Source organism: Staurois parvus, unplaced genomic scaffold (assembly GCF_062004578.1).
Source record: "Staurois parvus isolate SC_StPar_1 unplaced genomic scaffold, SC_StPar_1.0 ptg000029l, whole genome shotgun sequence".
In the NCBI taxonomy this organism is placed as follows: domain Eukaryota; kingdom Metazoa; phylum Chordata; class Amphibia; order Anura; family Ranidae; genus Staurois; species Staurois parvus.
The window spans coordinates 1,676,043-1,693,454 of record NW_028317825.1 but is presented as its reverse complement, the minus strand read 5'-3'; the positions used below and the strand labels follow the sequence as shown (position 1 = coordinate 1,693,454).

Sequence of the window (17,412 nt, the reverse complement as noted above, 5' to 3'; positions counted from 1 at the left end):
TGAGATCTTGCATGGAGCCCCAGTCCATTTTCTAACAATTGCTCCAACAGTTGATCTATTTTCACCAAGCTGCTTGGCAATTGCCCTTTCCAGCCTTGTGGAGGTCCACAATTTTGTCTCTGGTGTCTTTTGACAGTTCTTTAGTCTTGCCCATGGTAGTAGTTGGCGTCTGACTGACTGTGGGGTGGACAGGTGTCTTTAAAGAGCTCAGACAGGTGCTACTAAGTTAGATAAATGAGTGAAGTAGAGGTGGACTTTTTAAAGGCACAGTAACAGAATTCTTGCTGTTAGGTGTTCAAATACTTCTGTTCCTCACTGTATATATATATATATATATATATATATATATATATATATATATATATATACTGTATATATATGTGTATATATATATATATATATATATATATATATATATATATATAATTATGTTAGCATGTTGATGAGGGTGGAGAAAGGAGAAACCCGGAAATGCAAAATATAAGCAAATTAAGCTTCAGCTTTATCATGTAAAGTATATAATAAGTGTATTATGTGAAATAGGGTGGAAAGCAGTATATGAATTGTTTTCTGTTGGCTGACAGTAGCATCCCATCTAAATGGTGGGGCACACCCACAGGCACTGAACCACAATGGAATATAATTTAACATTTTATTAACAAATACATTTTTTATCTATTGAAATGCAGGTCACATGACTTGTTTTCTTCAGTGTGGTCCAGGCTGGGGGCAGGGCTAAGCCGGAGCTGGTCATGTGTCCTGTGACATCACCTCAGCTTTTTCAGGCTCTCTCCCCCCCAGGGTGTGTAAAGCAAAGTGGAGCTAAAGTCAAGACCTAATTCACCCGCCAATGCCTTTGGCTCCAATTCACTTTGCACGGCTTGGGGGGAGGGCCTGAAAAAGCTGAGTCACGATGTCACAGGACTTGTGACCCACTTCAGCTTAGCCCCATCCCCAATGCAGGATTTACTTCACAGTAAGCCTTGTATAGACACAACACTGAGGGAGGGGTGCATGCGCAGTGTGGTGGCAACAAAGCAGAGGCTCTGTGAGCCTGTGGATTGTTGCCACCACACTATTGGTGACTACAGAGTACTATTAATTTATTTATAAAGAATTAAACAAAGGAAACATACAAATTATTCTACTTTTTAGGAAGGGTTTTATTTATTTCTGTTTAGTTCAGCAGCACTGTAACAAATAGCGCCATTCTGTACAAATTATATAGAATCATTCACATTATTAAAGCCAAAATCTTGATAGAGTAAAGAATGGATAAAGTGGTTGTACACTCTTCCATATACCCAGTGAAGTGACTGGCCTCAGGTGATGCACAGAGATTAAACAAATCCTACTATGTAAGTTGTACCTGTTTATTTGCAGTATTCTTTTCTCTATAGCCATTCAAAATCCATAATTTATAAAGCTTAGCTGAGCTGTTAGAAAAAAGGGAGCAGAAAACTGAAGTTATAATCTGCAGAGCTCAGTGAGAGCTGATTGAAGGGAAGGGACTCACCCCCCCCCCCCTTCGCACAGCACACAGGAGCAGAGCTGAGGCTGTCAATCTGCTGGAGGTCCCTCGTCATCACCATTTTTCTCTTGGTGTAAGGAAAACGTATGCTGATGGAAGAGGAACAAAGCAGCAAACAGAAATGACATTTAGTGCTCTTAACTGAGACAAGTACACGCTATAGAAGGATATGCTTTGTTCATATTTCATCAATTAGGTGTTTTTCTGACGTCTATGGCCCATTGAGGAGATTTCGCCTCACTTCCTGTCCAACAGACATTGCAAAAAGTAAGAGCAGATCTCTCCAAAGTGAGGGGAAATTCTTGGACAGCTCAACTGAAACAACTCAAAAAATTTTGCTTTACCTTCACATTCTGTACTGGAGGCAGTGTTCACCAGTGAAGACATAAAGTGATAAAAAGCTAACAGGGGTTCTAAACATTCTATACTTTATCCAAAACTAAAGAAAAGGTTTTGGCTTTACATATGTATATACTCCTACTATGGTTCATTAACTTACCTGTTCATTTCTATAAAATTATCAAAGCAATCAACTCAAAGAGAGCATACAAACTCCATAGTATAGAAAAAAATAAACATTTATACTCACCTAGGTGGATGCAGTGTCGGTCCGATTCTGCATCTGCCGTTACCGGCTCTAAAACTGAGAACTGAGTATCAAAGATTGCTGATTGCTCAGTTCTCACTCTGTCACTGTCAGTCACTGGCTTTCTGCTCTGCCCCTCTAGTGCTCACTGGAGCATCGGGCTGTAGAGGGGGTGGGAGAAGCTCACTGAGGCTCTCAGTGACTCGCTGAGAGGCTGAGCCTTCTGTTGGTCTAGGCATCTGGGGATCTTTCCTGATCTTTCCTGAGCCTCAACTGGTTTAGTAACATCGTAGGAGTGCAGAATGAACTGCACTCCTGTGATCCACAGCAAAAATAGCTTCACCTTTAAAGCACTATATATACTCCAAACTGATATTTCCACTTCTGTGTCATCACTTAGTTCCATACAATTCTTCTCTTGTGTCATCACTTAGTTCCATACAGTTCTTCTCTTCCACCAACATATAATTTTATGATCTAAAGCTAGCCATAGATGGTTCGAATCTCGACCGCTTCAGCAGAGACCAGCCAAGCTTCAAACCATCTATCTATCTAAAGCTAGCCATAGATGGTGCGAATCTCGACCAGTTCGGAAGAGACCAACCAAGATTCAAACCATATATGAGCAGGCTGATTGTATCCAAATCATAGGTGGGATTCCCCCATCAACACTGACTGAGTTAATGGGGGAAGCAAGCAATTTTCAAGCCATGGGTTGCAGAAAAGAAAATCACATCATCTATAGCTGGCTTAAAATTTGCAGAAAGTTAAATGGGAACACAAAGGAAAGTACAGCTTATTCTTTTCTTGGAAAGGACCCTCACAGTACTGTAGCTTACCTACATCTTTCTGCCCCCTGCACTTTGCTATTGGCTAGTGAGGCAGCTTATCACAGTGATGGGCCAACAGAAATGCAGAAATGTGATTTTGGAAGGGGAGGCCTATTGAAAAGATCCTTTCTTCATTACTCCCGAAGAGATACAGGTAACCAGTGAGAGTCTTAAAACAGGAATAATCTTATAAAAATTATCTATATGCAAAATTATTCACTATATCTAACAAAAAGGTACATTAATAGAATTTATTTTAAAATGTCATGAAAATGATTTTCAATATAAGCATAACATACTGTTCTATTTTAAGCATGAAAGAGGTCGATTTCTAAACTTCCACCATCTCACTTTTTGGGTTGGAAATGCCAAACAGGTAAGGTATTATAATGCTATAATTTTAATACATTATGTTTAAAGATTGTCTTTGCAGATTGTTTAGAACTATCTTTGTCACTGCCAGAAGCATTTGTAACATCAGGGCCAGCAAGAGAGACTAGCAGTATCTGTTAACCACATTCTTGTAAGTGTTGCTAATTGCAGCACAATAAAATAAGTAAATTACAAATGAACGAAGGCATCACTTACTTCTATGTGTACAGTCTCGTGACAGGTGCCATTTTGAGGTTTCATTTGAAAAAGTGTTCTCTTTCTAAAAATATATATATATATAGTGGATATAAAAAGTCTACACACCCCTGTTAAAATGTCAGGTTTCTGTGATGTAAAAAAATTAGACAAAGATACATTTCAGAACGTTTTCCACCTTTAATGTAACCCCATAGATTTTTAATCGGATTCAGGTCTGGGGTCTGTCTGGGTCATTCCAAACTTTCATCTTCTTCTGGTGAAGCCATTCCTTTGTTGACTTGGATGTATGCTTTGGGTCATGCTGAAAGAGACTACCCCCAAAACAGGAATGGATTTACAGGTGGGGGCCACTGGCATTTTTTTCCCTACTCATCTTTTCTGACTGTTTTTCACTAGTTTCGCATTTGGCTAGGGTCAGTGTCACTACTGATGGCATGAGATGATACCTGGACCCTACAGAGGTTGCACAGGCAGTCCAACTCCTCCAGGATGGCACATCAATACATGCCATTGCCAGAAGGTTTGCTGTGTCTCCCAGCACATTTTTAAGAGCACGGAGGAGATTCCAGGAGATAGGAAGTTACTCTAGGAGAGCTGGACAGGGCCCTAGAAGGTCCTTAACCCATCAGCAGGACCGATATCTGCTCCTTTGTGCAAGGAGGAACAGAATGAGCACTGCCAGAGCCCTACAAAATGACCTTCAGTAGGCCACTGGTGTGAATGTCTCTGACCAAACAATCAGAAACTTCATGACTTCATGAGGGTGGTCTGAGGGCCCGACATCCTCTAGTGGGCCCTGTGCTTACTGCCCGGCACCATAGAGCTTGATTGGCATTTGCCATTGAACACCAGAATTGGCAGGTCCGCCACTGGTGCCCTGTGCTTTTCACAGATGAGAGCAGGTTCACCCTGAGCACGTGACATACGTGAAAGGGTCTAGAGAAGCCATGGAGAATGTTATGCTGTCTGTAACATCGTGCAACATGAACGTTTTGGTGGTGGGACAGTGATGGTCTGGGGAGGCATATCCGTGGAGGTACGCACAGACCTCTACAGGCTAGACAATGGCACTCTGACTACCATTAGGTATCGGGATGAAAGCCTTGGACCCATTGTCAGACCCTACGTTGCTCCAGGGACTCTTAGGTTCCTCGGTGCACGACAATGCTCAGCCTCATGTGGTGAGAGTATGCAGGCAGTTCCCGGAGAATGAAGGAATTGATACCATTGAATGGCCCCCACGCTCGCCTGATCTAAATCCAATAGAACACCTCTGGGATATCATGTTTCGGTCCATCCGACGTTGTCAGGTTGCACTTCAGACTGTCCAGGAGCTCAGTGATGCCCTGGTCCAGATCTGGGAAGAAATACTCCAGGACACCATCTGTCATCTTATTAGGAGCTTGCCCCAACATTGCCAGGTATGCATACAAGCATGTGGGGGGCCATATAAACTACAAAAGTACTACTGTGGGTTGCTGCAATGAAATTTCAGCAAAATGGATTAGCCTGCTGCATAATTTTTTCACTTTGATTTTGCAGGTGTCTTTGAATTCAGTCCACTGTATATATATATATGTAAAAAATACTTTTTATTTTCTAATAAAGCAACTAATTAATAAGACTGACTTCATAGCAGAACACTAAGCATGGAAAAATGTCTGGAAACCATTATTTAATGCCCTTTAGCGACAAGTTAATATCTCAAATTATAGAGAATCTTCTTGAGATCTAAGGTGCTTTGTAATAAATGACTCAATACACTTCATTATCACTTAAATGTAATAATATTAAGAAAGGCAAAGACATATGTAATAATCTAGCCTCAGAATTCTGGGTTATAAAGAACAGATGTTCTTCAGCAGAATTCTACTCATGCATGTGCAAACTGTGACTACATGAAACTGCCGTAAACTGCAACTGAAAAATAAATGTGATTCACAGCCGGAATCTCCCTGCAGGCTGCATCATTCTACTGTGACAAGTTGGGATTTGAACCTTTGGCCTATAAAGGTCTTGAGACTGGTAATCGAGATGTGGTATCACATGCTGTCAAGCAGGACAAGGTAAGCAAAGAGGGATACAGTGAATAATATGCAATCCAAATTATTTGATTATGTAAGACGTTCATTGTGTTTTGGTGCAATTGAAACTCACATCATACATCTGTACATTTTTTATATACAGTGGGGATCGAAAGTTTGGGCACCCCAGCTAAAAATTTGTATTAATGTGCATAAAGAAGCCAAGGAAAGATGGAAAAATCTCCAAAAGGCATCAAATTACAGATTAGACATTCTTATAATATGTCAACAAAAGTTAGATTTTATTTCCATCATTTACACTTTCAAAATAACAGAAAACAAAAAATAGTCCATGTTCCTCATGGCTGCAGCCATCTTCTTCTTGGGTGCAGGTTTTCAGGCATCTTCACTGACAGCTGTGAGATGTACTCCTGTGCATATGCAGGAGTCAGTCATTCTGGCACACAGAGTCTGTGCTAGAGTTGTAAGCTTAGCTGCGCATGCGCAGCTTAGTTTTCATGTTGCAGAAGACTTCTCTTAGTCAATTGTAAAGTTGATTTTATTTTAATCTTAAAGCAGAACTAAATAACTCAGTTTATACATTTTAAAGAAAATGGAAGGCCCACCTGAACACCAGAGAGAGCTAGTGACACAGGTTCCGTAATGAGGGTGTTTTAGTGATCAGGCTCCATCAACTTCAAACAAAAGGTCACATGTCAATGGCACACCAAAGCATTTCATAATCTGAGGGCCTGTGGTGATGGATGTTGGTTTTGCATTTTCGTACAAGTTTATGGGAATTCAAAACCAGCTTGGAGCAGGTCACACAGGCCCTTTATCTGTCTTACTGCCTGACAAATGGGACCCTACGTGGCTCCGACACATTGAAAGTTGCTCCTCTTGGTGACTTTACAATAAAGTCAGATTAAGGAACGCTTTGGTGCATTTGTGGCGAGTGATCTATTATTAGTTTTCAGACAGTGTGGTAACATGGTAACCACCTAGGGAATCCCATTATATTTGAATAGTAAAAGGTAAAATCAAGAAAGAAAAGGATAAAACAAAACTAAAGCAAAAAATACACAAAATGTTCCCAATCCCTAAAAAGTTATTAATGTTAAAAAAGAGTCTCTTGCTTGTTGTTGATGTTGCTCCACTTTTCATAATCAAGCAGTATGCCCCACTGTTTTTTCTATAGCATTAAATACTGAATGTAATAACCCTTGATTGGGTCAGATATACCTGTTTGCCTGGAAGCTTCTTGGTAATCACGCTTCATCAAAATCGTAATCCAGATCCTGCTTGTGTTAGTGAAAGGAACGTGTAGGGCAGCTACGACAATTGGCTTACCATGCAACTAAAAGCGAAAGCTTTTTTCATTTTAGATTAGGGGAGGGTTATAACCCCGTCCAGTTTATTTATTTTTTTTTTACTATCTGTGCCCCATTGGAGAGATTTCCCTTCACTTCCTGTCACATAGCCCAAACAGGAAGTGAAAGGAAATCTCCCCAAAGCAAGGGAATCCAAGGGTGTCACCAGAACTAGTGTCCTCATTGGAAGATTTCCCCTCTATTCCTGTTCTGATGGTGACCCAAAATTTGGGATTTTCTTTTACTTTTGGTGATAATGGTAAACAGTACAAATAGATGGTGAATCTCCCTAACTGAGGGCAGAGACAATAAAAACCTGTCAAGTGTTCTAATCCCTTGCCGCTTTATCTAAAACTAAAAAAAAAATGTTTTGCCTCTAGATCTATTTTAGTCACAATTACAGAAAAAAAACCTTCTGTGTGCAGCTCCCCCATAATACTCACCTGAGCCCTCTCTTGATTCAGAGATGTGCACAGGAGCCTCAGGAGTCCCGAGTTGCTCTCTCCTCACTGGCTGAAATAGCAGTGAGAGCCACTGCTGTCAATCGCAGACAGTGAGCCAATGGGGAGAGAGTGGGGGTGGGGCTGAGCCGTGGCTCTGTGTCTTATGGATGCATAGGGCTTGGGAGACAGCATGCACAAGTGCCTCAATAGCAAGTGGATTGCACTTGGCACTGGTCAAGGGGGAGGAGCCAGGAGCGCAGGCGGGAGACCCGAGAAGAAGAGGATCGGGGCTGCTCTGTGCAAAATTATTGCACAGAGCAGGTAAGGATGGCATGTTTTTTTTTTTTTTTTTTTTTAAATAACCAAACTTTTAATATCACCAGAACTAGTGTCCTTATTGGAAGATTTCCCTTCTATTCCTGTTCTGGTAACGACTCAAAATTTGGGATTCTTTTTCACTTTCAGTATTGGTAATAATGGTAAACAGTAAAAATACACAGTGAATCCCCCTACCTGGGGCAGGGACAGCAATAAAAATGTGTCAAGTGTCCTAATCCTTCACCACTCTATCCAAAACTAAAAAAAAAAAAAACAAAAGAAAAGTTTTGCCCTTAGTTCTACTTGAGTCACAATTACAGAATACACATTGCTTGTGTTAATGTAGCAAAGGTGTAGAGCAGCTTTGGCCAGCAGCCTACCTCACCTCTGAACAATGATCCCCTATCCCCATTACTGCATCTCCAAATGCAACTCTGACACTCTCCTTGTAGTAACTGGAATTTTACAACAACATACATATGTGACTTTCCACACATCGCATTGTTTTGAGAATTCCCAATTCTCTTAATTGAAACCATGTTATGGATTGCTAATTCTTTATGGATATTTAAATATACAAAGGATTGTTCTGTTTTGTATTTTAGATTGTTTTCGTGTTTGAATCCCCACTAAATCCGGGTAATCGAGGTATGTTTTTTTTTTTATTATTTTTTTTTATTTCATGCTGTATACAGTATATAAATGTGATATTTAGGTAGTACTCAAGCCCAAATGATTCTTAGCTGTGAATAGAGTGGGAAGGAAGTCAAAAGCTTTTTTTCAGTTTTTATTGATGTCTATGACCATGTAGGAATGATCTCCTTACTTCCCTGTAAAAATACAAAATTGACAGAGATTCTAACTCTTCCACGCTCTACTAAAATGTCTGAAGATCTACTTCAAATAGTTAATGAAATTGATACTTTAACATGACCTATGTTTACCACATCTCAAATAAAAAGGAGACTGCAAGGGAAGCAAACAATTCACCTAAGAGGAGGATGTGCCGCCAGAACAGCCGAATTAATGACTAAGCCACTAACTACCAACTGCCTAAATGCTTCTAGCCAAATGACCACCATGAGAAAGCCTGGAGGTTATCTGACTGATAAATCAACAGCAAATACATTCTAAACTCACTGTATGAAACCACAATTCAGTTAGCAAGAGTCTACTAAGGATTCATCAGCCACAATTAACCAACCAACACACAGGTCAAGAAAAAAATACATTTTATTTAAAAAAAAAATAATTTTATGTGATAGACCAACACAAAGTGGCACATAATTGTGAAGTGGAAGGACAATGATAAATGGGTTTAAACATTTTTTAGAAACCATTATTGAAAGAAAGCCATACAAAGTACTGTTTGCAGTTTGTGAGAAGCCATGTGAGGGACACAGCAAACATGTGGAAGAAGGTCCTTTGGTCAAATAAGACCAAAATTGAACTTTCTGGCCTAAAAGCAAAATGCTATGTTTGGCAGAAAACTAACACTGCATATCACCCTGAACACACCATCCCTACCGTGAAACATGGTGGTGGCAGCATCATGTCGTGGGGATGCTTTACAGCAGGGACAGCGAAGCTGGTCAGAGTTGATGGGAAAATGGATGGAGCCAAATACAGGGCAATCTTAGAAGAAAACCTGTTAGGGTCTATAAAAGACTTGAGACTGGGGCGGAGGTTCACCTTCTAGAAGGACAACGACCCTAAACATCCAGCCAGAGCTACAATAGAGTGGTTTAGATCAAAGCATATTCATGTGTTAGAATGGCCCAGTCAAAGTCCAGACCTGAATCCAATTGAGAATCTGTGGCAAGACTTGACAATTGCTATATAGACGCCCTCCATCCAATCTGACAGAGCTTGAGCTATTTTGCAAAGAAGAATGGGCAAAAATGTCCCTCTCTAGATGTGCGAAGCTGGTAGAGACATGAGACTTGCAGCTGTAATTGCAGTAAAAGGTGGTTTTATAAAGTATTGACTCAGGGGGGTTGAATACAAACACATGCCACACTTTCCAAATATTTATTTTTAAACAATTATGAAAAACATTTATCATTTTTCTTCCACTCCACAATTATGTGCCACTTTGTGTTGGTCTATCACATAAAATCCCTATAAAATACATTTACGTTTTTGATTGTAACATGACAAAATGTGAACAATTTCAAGGGGTATGAATACTTTTTCAAGGCACTGTATACAATGCAGTTTTTGCCATGTCCAAAATCCACGTCTAAATACATTTGATCAATGTATGGCTATTAATTATATACTGATCTACTGTTTCAATACCTTAAAAAAATGTATACCTTGGAACTGTCATTTTCACACTTATTATAAATCGCATGTGTGTGAAAATAGTGTGTTGCATGTATTTAAAATGATGGTACCACTGACAACATATTCATCTGCATGCCTATGTGAACAGTAGTAATCTTTTCAGTCCTAAAGCAGTATTAAACCCAAAAGCAAACATTTATTATATTGCAACTTACCAATTGTTAACGCTCGGTTCACACTAGTGCGGTTTTGCGGGACACAGCACGGCTGCCCATTTGTTTGAATGGGCTGCCGTGTCTTGCAAAACGCAGGAAAAAGGTCCCTGCACCTTTCCAGAAATCGCAGCCTGCACTGGGAACCGCACTACAGTGTGGTTCCTGGTGCAGCTGCGATTTCCAGTGCAGGTGGTGTGCCATTAAGATTAATGGCACCCGCCTGCAGGTCCCGTTTTTGTTCGCAGGTGGTTGCAGCTGCAGGAAGAAGTGTGGGTCCCGTAGCGGCTTCCACCCGCACTAGTGTAAGACTAAATGTAATAGCTGCATTTGTTTTCTTTTTTTAGGCTCTTTTTCTTTTATTTTCACCTGGTGATTCAGCCAGTAAGTCTGTTGTTTTTCAAAAGAGCAATCTGTCCTGTAGATGCAGCAGTTAGTGGGGTGAGACATTTACCACTGACAGTGATCAGCTTTTATTTACTTATTTACGTAAAACCATTATCCCAAAAGGCACAAAACCGTCGAGGTAACTGATTATTAAGTGTTAGCTGGAGTTTAACTTCAATTTGTTAGTGTATCTAAATCTGCTAGTGCGTTTAACACGCCCCTCCCCCGATATTAACAATGCTGCTGTCCAAAGGTGTCTATGAGCTTCTTCATCCAGAGTATAGGCACTCTAATAAAGGAGGTATGTTACTGGTCAGATCACCAAGTGAAAAGAGAGGGTAAAAAGCCTTTAAAAAAAGCTAATGCAGCCACATCTAATAATTGGTAAGCTACCATATATTACATTTTTTGTTTTGGGTTTAAGGCTCCATGTACACGAGCCTAACCTGACCACCGGCTGTGGGAAAACGCAAATCGCAGCAACCGCGGTACCGCGATTTTGCTGCATTTTGCGTTCTCCCGCGGCTGGCAGTCAACATGTTCCTATCCTGAACGCAATTCTTCTGCGTTCAGGAGAGGGAGGTTTAACCTCGCCTAACCGTGGCAGCTCATAAACTTTGCTAAAAGCCTATGTGTACATGGACACAGGCTTTTATGGAGTTGAGTTTAGGAGCTTTGGCAAAAAGATGCCAAAAGCTCTAAAACTCAAGTTTAGCAGCTGCTCGTGTACATGAGCCCTATTACTGCTTTAAATGTTCCTGATGACCTCTTAGTTTAGAATTTAAATAAATGTTAATAATTTGTGCATCCACAGACAACTTCCCTGATTATTTGGTTCTCTCCATGGCAATTGGTAGTGGCAGCGTCTTCTAGCACTACTCTTCTCCCACCCCTTCCAACTGTTATAAACATGGACGTTCAGTCAAGCCAAACCTCTGTGTTTATGGAGTGCACACAGGTGCCAGAGGGTAGTCAGATTGTGTCTGCATCTCCGAGCACCCTGCTATGTTTATAGGCCTTTTAGACTAGACATAGTGAAATCTTGTATGATACAAAACTAAGATGACTGGTCTCTATCAAAGTAAGGTGACACTTTTGGGATGGTCAACCTCCTTAAACTGACTTAAAGTGAGTGTAAAGTCTAATATGTTTTTAATCAAAATAATAAACAGGTTTATACATACCTGCTCTGTGCAATGGTACAAAGCCACCTCAATCCTCCTCTAATGTGGTCTTGGCTCCTCCACTTCTATGTTTACACTCAAAGAAAGTCTCAGATGTAAAAGCTTGCTTTCCAGCTGGGCTGTGTGTCTATAGGCACACACAGCACAGATCTGCCTCATCCCAGCTCTCTGCTCACTGGATTTGATTGACAGCAGCAGGAGCCAATGGCCCCTCTGTTCTCAGCAAAGCCTGTGAGACCAGGAAGAGAGGGTGAAAAGACCTGCAGCCAGGCATAGCGCTGGATCGATACAGTGTAAGTGTTAGGGAGGGGGAGGGGTGAACACAGTGGAAGATTTGTTACCTTGCAGAGAATGAAAACCCTTTAGACTTTGGAGCCATGTAAAAAACAATAAAATAAAAATTAATTTTGTGTGTCCATTCTGCTCTTGGGTACCACATCAGTAATATGTTTGCTGATATACAATGCATGAGCATCATGAGTCCATTGCACTCAGTAAAGCATTGCCACATAAATTAAGAGTCAATGTACATTACATGTCAAGCCTTCTTTTGACTTACAGCGGAAAGCAAGAAAATATTGTTAATAATTCTTGGATGTAGTAGCTGTATTCTATTTCTTTTTTTAGGCTTTTTTCCTTTATTTTCACCTGGTGATCTGGCCAGTATGTGTGTTATTTTTCATCTTCCTTTTTAAAGTGGTTGTAAACCCTTACATACACCCAGTGAAGTGACTGGCCTCAGGTGATACACAGAGATTAAACAAATTCTCTTCCACTGTATTTGTTTATCTACAGGCCTTTCTCCTCTACGGCCTCCCAAAGCACACATTTTACACAGCATTTCTGAGCTCCAGAAGGAAGTGGGCAGAGATCTGATGTTACTTACTGTACAGAATAGAGTAGGGAGCTGAGTGCAATCTGAGACCGGAGTGGTAAGAAACGAGTAGGACAGCCTCCCTCCACACAGTCTCATAGGGAAACATGCATTGGCTGAGGCTGACAATTACCTGCTGTGTGCTGGAGGGGGGGGGGGGGGGGCTGTATCCTCAGATTGTCTTGTCAGCATTATCTGTCAGAAGACACTCATATGGATAGCAGAGGGATGAGAAAAGAGATGGAAATCACACTAGGTGTCTTGGGTTGAAGCTAGTACACACTATAAGTCCCTGGTCACACCGGATGCAACTTGGCATGCGATTTGCATGCCATACGACTTGAAAATCGCATGGCAAGTCGCACCCTATTGTCCTCAATTACAGTGGATATGGTTGGAGCCGCACCTATTTCTAAAGTAGTACATGCACTAATTCTAGTGTGATTTGCAAAGACATCCGTGTGAGTTGTCTTGCAAATCGCACCTCAAATCGGCATGTCATCTGACTTTGAAACTGTGTGACTTCACTGTAAGTTGCACAATTTCAAAATTGGGATCGGTGTTACTGGGATGAAAAAGGATATACTTTTTTAATTTTTCATATCAAAAGTGTACAACCACTGTAACAGACCAACCTGTCCAGCAAAAGTGGCAATTAGAGGGTTGAGAGAAACCATTCAACACTGACAGGGGTGCTCACAGTGGTCGTCTTTATTTATTTAATGTAAAACCTTTATCCTAAAAGGAGAAAAAAAACTTGCTCTAACTGCTTTAAAAGTGCTATGTGGAGTTCAGCTCTGATTTATTAGTCAGGATCATCTAAATCTACTAGTGCATTTACCATTACCATCCCCTAGATTGACAATGCTGCTGTCCAAAGGTCTTTGTTGCTCCTCCATTCAGAGTGGAGACATCCCAAAGCTGGCCGTACACTGATTGAAATTCAGTCCATGCGTGGGCTTCTCTGCTCGATAGACATCCAAGGGACATATTGGAAAATTTCACATCGATCAGCCGTAGGTTTGGTATGGCCAGATTTAGACCGGAAGTGTATTGGCCAGATCACCAGGTGAAAATGAAGGAAAAAAACCCTAAAAAATGAATGCAGACACCACATTTAAGGATTAGTAAGCAATACTGCTTTAATTCTGGTACCAATTTTGACAACATCACCAGAGAAAAACTAAAATGAACTTCAAAACATTTGAGTAAAAATACCAATGACAACAACTGTTCCAATAATGCGTTTCTTCCATTTTTATCAGAGATGGGTGAACATTTAATCAAGCATGGAGATGGCGTGAAAGACATAGCTTTCCAGGTTGAAGACTGTGATTTTTTATTTCAGGTATTCCTGGTTTATATTATCAGTTGAAATGTTTAGTGGTATAATGTTACTTTTCTACAGAATCTACTGTATATACATAGCATATATCACACAACAACCATTGAGTGGTTGTACCCAGATAATTACATGATGATATAAAAGTGTTTAAACATCTAACAAAGTATGTTTGTAATCATGAAAAAAGTGTTTAATTTTATCAGACAGAAAAAAAAAAGAATAAGACGCTATCATTACATTTTCCCAAAGAACACATTAATTGTGTCACCTCCTAGGACTAGATATCTCTCTTATACCCTACATACTGTATATTATAATAATATATAGTATGTAGTCACATATATGAAAAGAGTAAATTTGAAGAATATGTATTTAGTTAAGATCCTGGTAAATAATCTGTCTTTACAGTTCTCTATTAAACCTTATCTGTCCCAAGAAAATCTTAGGTAGTAGAATGTTAGAATGGTACAATGTGTTGGCTACATGTATCTATGCTAATTTTAAATTAAAGTAGAACTATAGGCATGTTTTTTTCATTTTGGATAGAGCAAGGGAGGGTTATAACCCCTGTCAGTTATGTTTTTGCCCTATATGTCCCATTGGGGAGATGTACCTTTACTGCCCCATAGACAAAACAAGAAGTGACAGATAATCCCAGCAAATTAAGAGAACTCCTTGGGGACCCCCAGGTCACCAGAACTAGTGTCCCCATTGGAAAATTTTCCCTGTATTACATTTCTGGCAACAACCCAAAATGTGAGATTTTCTTTTTTTTCAATTTCAATGATAATGGCAAACAGGACAAAAAGAGGGTGAATCTCCCTGATAGGGGCATAGACAGCAATAAAAACCTACTAGGTGTTCTAATCCACCTCCACGCTGTCCAAAACTTAAAAAGAAGATTTGCCTTTAGTTATACAGTACTTTAATCACCAATTCCCTGTAAAATGTCCCTGTCCAAATCAAAAGAAAAGCAGAATTAAAGGAGGTAGGGGTAGGGAGAGAGCATTACCAATAGAAACATAGAAGAGTGATGGCAAAAAAAGATTCTACCTAATTTTTTGCCCAATTTTGTGCTCTTTTATCCGACCCTTGGGGCACCTCTTCTCCCACTGATATGAGGCACTATTCCTCCTACTGATGCCAGCAAAAGAGCACTATTCCTTCCACTGACACCAACTGTGGGGCACTATTCCTCCCACTGACACCAACTGTGGGGCACTATTCCTCCCATTGACACCAACTGTGGGGCACTATTCCTCCCACTGACACCAACTGTGGGGCACTATTCCTCCCATTGACACCAACTGTGGGGCACTATTCCTCCCAATGACACCAACTGTGGGGCACTATTCCTCCCACTGACACCAGCTGTGGGGCAATATAATTTCTCCCACTGATGCAAACAACTCCACAGACTCTACTTTTCAAAGGTTAACAGCTACAGTATTGAAGTTCCATTTGAACCACTTGACCTCTGGAAGGTTTTACCTCCATTGTGATGAGGGCATTTTTTGCTGTTCAGCACTGCGTTATTTTAACTGGCAATTGCACGTTCTTGCAACACCCAAATTAAATTTTTAAATAGAGATTTCTTTTGGTGGTATCTGATCACCACTGGGTTTTCAATTTTGTATTATATAAATGAAAAAGGACCGAACATTTTGAATAAAAAATATTTTCTAATTTCTGTTATAAAACATATCCAATAGAAAATCAAATTACTGCATAAATTGAGGCCAACATGTATTCTTCTATGCTGCAATGGTGGTGATCAGCAACTTATAGTGGGACTGTGATAGAGTGGTGGGCAATCTGGTGCTAACAGACACTATCCTGGGGGGTCACTAACTGACACTGACATTGCTAGTGACACTGTTACAGCGATAAGTGATAATATTGTACATTGACACTGTGCTAATGACACTGGCTGGGGAAGGGTTAACATCTAGGGACAAAGGGACAATCAAAAGGTTAACTGTGTGCCTAACAATGTGTAATGTGTGCTGCTTTACTTTACTATCTGGCATGTTTTTCTCCCTGCTTTCCAGGGAGAAGACAGGTCAGATCACTGCTTCCTGTACACAGAATTCTGTGTTTTTGTAAGCACAAAACTGTGTGTGATTGGAAACAACAAAGAAAAAGGTGCTGCTACTAGTCTAGTTGCTTGTAGTTTGAAGCAGAGGGTGCTTGATCCACAGTTGCTAAGTTGCAAGTAATTCAATAGAGAAAATGATCAGCGCTATCGCCACTGCTCTAAAAAGCTTGATTTATTATAAAGACCAAAGTACATGCATCACAGATACAGTAGTTTGACGCGTTTCAGCTTACACAGCTTTAGTCATAAAGCTCTGTGTATGATTGGCAACTGATTTCAGCCAATTTTGGCTGAACACAGCTGATTGGCTGAGTCCAAACTCAAGCTTTGTCCAACCACATGCGCGCCACTGAATCCGGAAAAAAGAGTCGACATACAGGCAGTGGTGTATTTTGGTTTTGCACTGCCCTAGGCAAGACTAAAATCGGCGACCGCTCACCTACATTTATCCCTCTCCTTCCTGTTTAAGATCCACCCCTTCTTCTGTAAACATCATCCTATCCTGTTTAGGCTCCAGCTGTTCCCATTAGAGCTCCACCTCAGGAGTTGGTTAGAGACTGCGGATTTAGTACAGGGGATGGTCAGAGACTGAAGACACACTACAGGGGATGATCAGAGACTGCAGACATAATACAGGAGATAGTCAGAGACTACAGACATAATACAGGAGATGGTCAGAGACTGCAGGCAGGATCTAGGAGATGGTCAGAGACTGTGGACAGGATACAGGAGAAGGTCACAGACTGTGGATATGGTAGAGAAGATGGTCAGAGACTGCAGCTATAGTATAGGAGATGGTCAGAGACTGCAGACATAGTACAGGAGATGGTCAGAGACTGCTGACATACTACTGGATATACGGTCAGAGACAGCGGACAGGATACGGTCAGAGACTGTGGACAGGATACAGGAGATTGCGGACAGGACACAGGAGATGGTCAGAGACTGCGGACAGGGTACAGGAGATGGTCAGAAACTGCAGACAGGATACAGGAGACTGTGGACAGGATACAGGAGACGGTCAGAGACTGCAGACAGGATACAGGAGACTGCAAACAGGATACGGTCCGAGACTGTGGACAGGATACAGGAGGCTGCGGACAAGATACAGGAGATGGTCAGCTGAGACTACCCCCCCCCCCCCACGCCCAAGCACTGCCAAGTTAGCCCCCCCACCCAAGCACTGCCGAGACTGCCCAAACACTGCCGAGACGACACTGGTCCCTTCTGCCTGGCGGTGGCGACGCCCCCCTGAAAAACGCCGCCCAAGGCAAACGCCCTGTTTGCCTCACAGCAGATACACCCCTGTGTAAAGGTATGTGATTGTGCC

At 41.0% G+C, this 17,412-nt stretch overlaps 1 protein-coding gene across 1 annotated transcript in view; it reads left to right on the top strand.

Moving 5' to 3' along the window:
- Nucleotides 1-17,412, top strand: part of LOC149471050 (4-hydroxyphenylpyruvate dioxygenase) — a 56,208-nt gene that overhangs the window by 10,761 nt on the left and 28,035 nt on the right. The window contains exons 3-6 of the mRNA XM_089658022.1: nt 3,261-3,323; nt 5,500-5,604; nt 8,299-8,341; nt 13,905-13,987. Of these exons, the coding sequence (XP_089514148.1) occupies nt 3,261-3,323; nt 5,500-5,604; nt 8,299-8,341; nt 13,905-13,987 (294 nt within the window). The remainder of the gene's footprint in view (nt 1-3,260; nt 3,324-5,499; nt 5,605-8,298; nt 8,342-13,904; nt 13,988-17,412) is intronic.